This window comes from Austrofundulus limnaeus, unplaced genomic scaffold (assembly GCF_001266775.1).
Source record: "Austrofundulus limnaeus strain Quisiro unplaced genomic scaffold, Austrofundulus_limnaeus-1.0 Scaffold97, whole genome shotgun sequence".
NCBI lineage: Eukaryota > Metazoa > Chordata > Actinopteri > Cyprinodontiformes > Rivulidae > Austrofundulus > Austrofundulus limnaeus.
The window spans coordinates 106,898-109,667 of record NW_013952499.1 but is presented as its reverse complement, the minus strand read 5'-3'; the positions used below and the strand labels follow the sequence as shown (position 1 = coordinate 109,667).

Sequence of the window (2,770 nt, the reverse complement as noted above, 5' to 3'; positions counted from 1 at the left end):
GTGTGTGTGTGTGTGTGTGTGTGTGTGTGTGTGTGTGTGTGTAATTATACATTGATTAAAAGATGTTAAATCTTGTCCTGTAGTTATAACTGAAGCCAGTTTGGAGATCAGTTTTTTTCCCCCTTCATGTTTCAATGAATGCTTGTAAACTGCATGCTTTTCCTTCCCATTTAAAGCTCTTAAAGTGTTGATTTTGTTGTCACACAGGAGTGGACGGTGAAAGCTGACTTCACGCATCACGCTCACACAGCTTCGGTATCGGTTGTGGCAGCCAGTGAGAGGTTYGTGGTCACGGGCAGCAAAGATGAGACCATACAGGTGTACGACATGAAGAAGAGGACCGAGCACGGMGCTCTGCTGCACCACGACGGTACGWTTCTCAGTTTTAACGCCCGTTTCTGGGTTCATTTCGGTGACTGATGATTTATTTGCACAGGCACCATCACTTGTCTGGAGTTTTACAAGTCTTACCTGCTGAGCGGAGGAGAAGATGGACTCCTGTGTGTGTGGAACACAAAGAAGTGGGAGTGTGAGAAATCCATCAAAGCTCACAAGTAAATACACTAACATTTTCTGGTCGCACTGCAGGAGATTTATTTATTTATTTGTYGTTATTAATGCTGATGAATGGTTTCTGTGTTCCTCAGAGGCCATGTCACGTCACTCTCCATCCATCCTTCTGGAAAACTTGCTCTGTCAGTCGGGACGGATAAAACTCTGAGGTGAATCTTAACTACCCCGAGGAGTCAGTTCTGTCAATGATTATTTAAAAAAAAMCAAGTAATAATGACACTTTTTATTCTTTTAGAACCTGGAATCTCACTAACGGCCGATCAGCTTTTATTAAAAACATCAAACAAAGTAAGTTTTCCTTTATGTAAAAATAATAATAATAATAATAAATAATGTACGTTTTTTGTGAACCAGGTTGTTTTTCTGTCCACAGATGCACATATCGTCAAATGGTCTCCAGACGGGAACAACTTTGTGCTCGTGGTGAACGACAAAATCGACATCTACAAGCTGGAGACGGCTTCAGTGATCGGGACGATCACAAACCCCAAGAGGATCTCTTCTCTAAAGTTCTTAAACGTGAGTTTACTAAACTCAGATTTATATCTTTTAATTACACAAAAATACCATAATATAGGAGCTGTGAGTTTAAACAGGTGTTGTCTTTCAGGACACCATCCTGGCCGTCGCAGGAGACGATGAAAACGTGAGGTTATGCAACGTGGGAAAAGCCAAATGGGTGTGTGAGTTCAAGGCTCATGAAACCAGGTAAATCAGTTGTAAAAAAACATAAAATGTTTCCTCTGCAGATGTTTTTATTGACGTCGTGTGTTGAGTGAAGAAGAAATGAAGAATGCTTCTATTTATGTTTTGTGTTTGTTTTTTGTTTTTTTTTCAGAGTAAAAGCAGTTGATAGTTTGATTATGGGAGATTACTGCGTGATTGTGACGGCTTCAAATGACGGTTTCATCAAATTGTGGAAAATCCACCTGAAAGAGGCACGTTTTCGCTCTTTATCACCTTTAATCAAAAGTCTATTTTACATCATGTCTGCTTTGCAAATCAGCCCCCTTTTATGGAAATAAATGAGCAGACCGGAAGAAATTCAAGCAAATAAATTGATGTAAAACYATATTTGTGTTGTCAAGCAGAAGCTGGAGTGTCCTGTTCTTCTGGGGGAGGTGAGCACAACAGCCAGACTGACATGCCTGGCTGTGTGGAAACCTTCATCCGTGCCACAGGTCGCTGAGGACCCGACGTCCGAGGCCACAACATCTAAAGGTGCTGAACTGGAAACGTTCTTTTATTTGTATTTTATTACAGTGATAATTGAGTTAATTTTTTGTGTCTGTGTCCCTGCTTCAGCTCTGTCCACAGGACTATCTCAGCAGCTTAGGAAGAGAGTCCGAACCACCACAGAAGAAGTCRTTCTAGAGGATGAAAGCAAACCCAAAAAGAAGAAAAACAATGGAAAAAAGACTGTCAAACAATAAATATATATATATATAAAAAAGTTTTTTTTGTCTGTCTGAAGTTAAATCATTTATTGCTTTGGTCAAAACACAGAAGACAGACATAATTTTTATTAAACCTGATGTTTTATAGCAATACAACCGCTTTTGTTTCCTCATTATGTATATAATAAAAAATGAATACAACTGAATGTGCCATCTTTTATTTTGAAAGTACTTCCGGTGTATTAAAATCGTATAAGAACATCCGGAAAGTTACGCGTACTTCTAAGGTTTCTAACCAAAATAAGATTAATTATAGTGCTTTATAAAGAAAACTAAATACTTGAAACCCCACGTTTTGTTTGWACTCATCTAGTTCCGGTTCGTTTGGTTCGAACGATAAAATCAATCTGAAGCACAGAAGAAGAGTGATCATGGCAGTGGACTGGATTGGGTTCGGTTATGCTCTTCTTGTGTCAGCTGGAGGAATAATAGGTTATGTCAAAGCAGGTATGTCAGAACAACAACAGGTTTTAGGTTTTAAAGTAACAGATTGTAAACAAACTCGTGCGAAACTCGAGATGTGTAACACGTCGATATCTACGGAAGCTGATTTGGGCCACAAAGTAAAAAACTTCCCCTTTTCAGAATTCTGATATAATTTAAGACCCCCCCCACCCCCTTTCAGAATTCTGACTTTGATCTCAAATGATGAAAGTCAAATTCTGAAGCTTTGTCTCAGAAACTGGGAAATTCTAACTTTAATCTCAGAATTCTGCATTTTACTTTGTCAGGAATTATAT

At 38.9% G+C, this 2,770-nt stretch overlaps 2 protein-coding genes across 2 annotated transcripts in view; both read left to right on the top strand.

Moving 5' to 3' along the window:
• Positions 1-2,171, top strand: part of pak1ip1 (PAK1 interacting protein 1) — a 2,596-nt gene extending 425 nt beyond the window's left edge. The window contains exons 2-10 of the mRNA XM_014012964.1: positions 208-370; positions 437-554; positions 648-722; positions 809-861; positions 947-1,092; positions 1,184-1,281; positions 1,412-1,511; positions 1,665-1,794; positions 1,879-2,171. Coding sequence (XP_013868418.1) covers positions 208-370; positions 437-554; positions 648-722; positions 809-861; positions 947-1,092; positions 1,184-1,281; positions 1,412-1,511; positions 1,665-1,794; positions 1,879-2,006 — 1,011 coding nt within the window. The 3' untranslated portion in view covers positions 2,007-2,171. The remainder of the gene's footprint in view (positions 1-207; positions 371-436; positions 555-647; positions 723-808; positions 862-946; positions 1,093-1,183; positions 1,282-1,411; positions 1,512-1,664; positions 1,795-1,878) is intronic.
• A 54-nt stretch (positions 2,172-2,225) lies between these two features.
• The window catches only part of LOC106520739 (transmembrane protein 14C), a 3,257-nt gene continuing 2,712 nt past the window's right edge, over positions 2,226-2,770 (top strand). Inside the window, exon 1 of the mRNA XM_014012967.1 lies at positions 2,226-2,477. Coding sequence (XP_013868421.1) covers positions 2,402-2,477 — 76 coding nt within the window. The 5' untranslated portion in view covers positions 2,226-2,401. The remainder of the gene's footprint in view (positions 2,478-2,770) is intronic.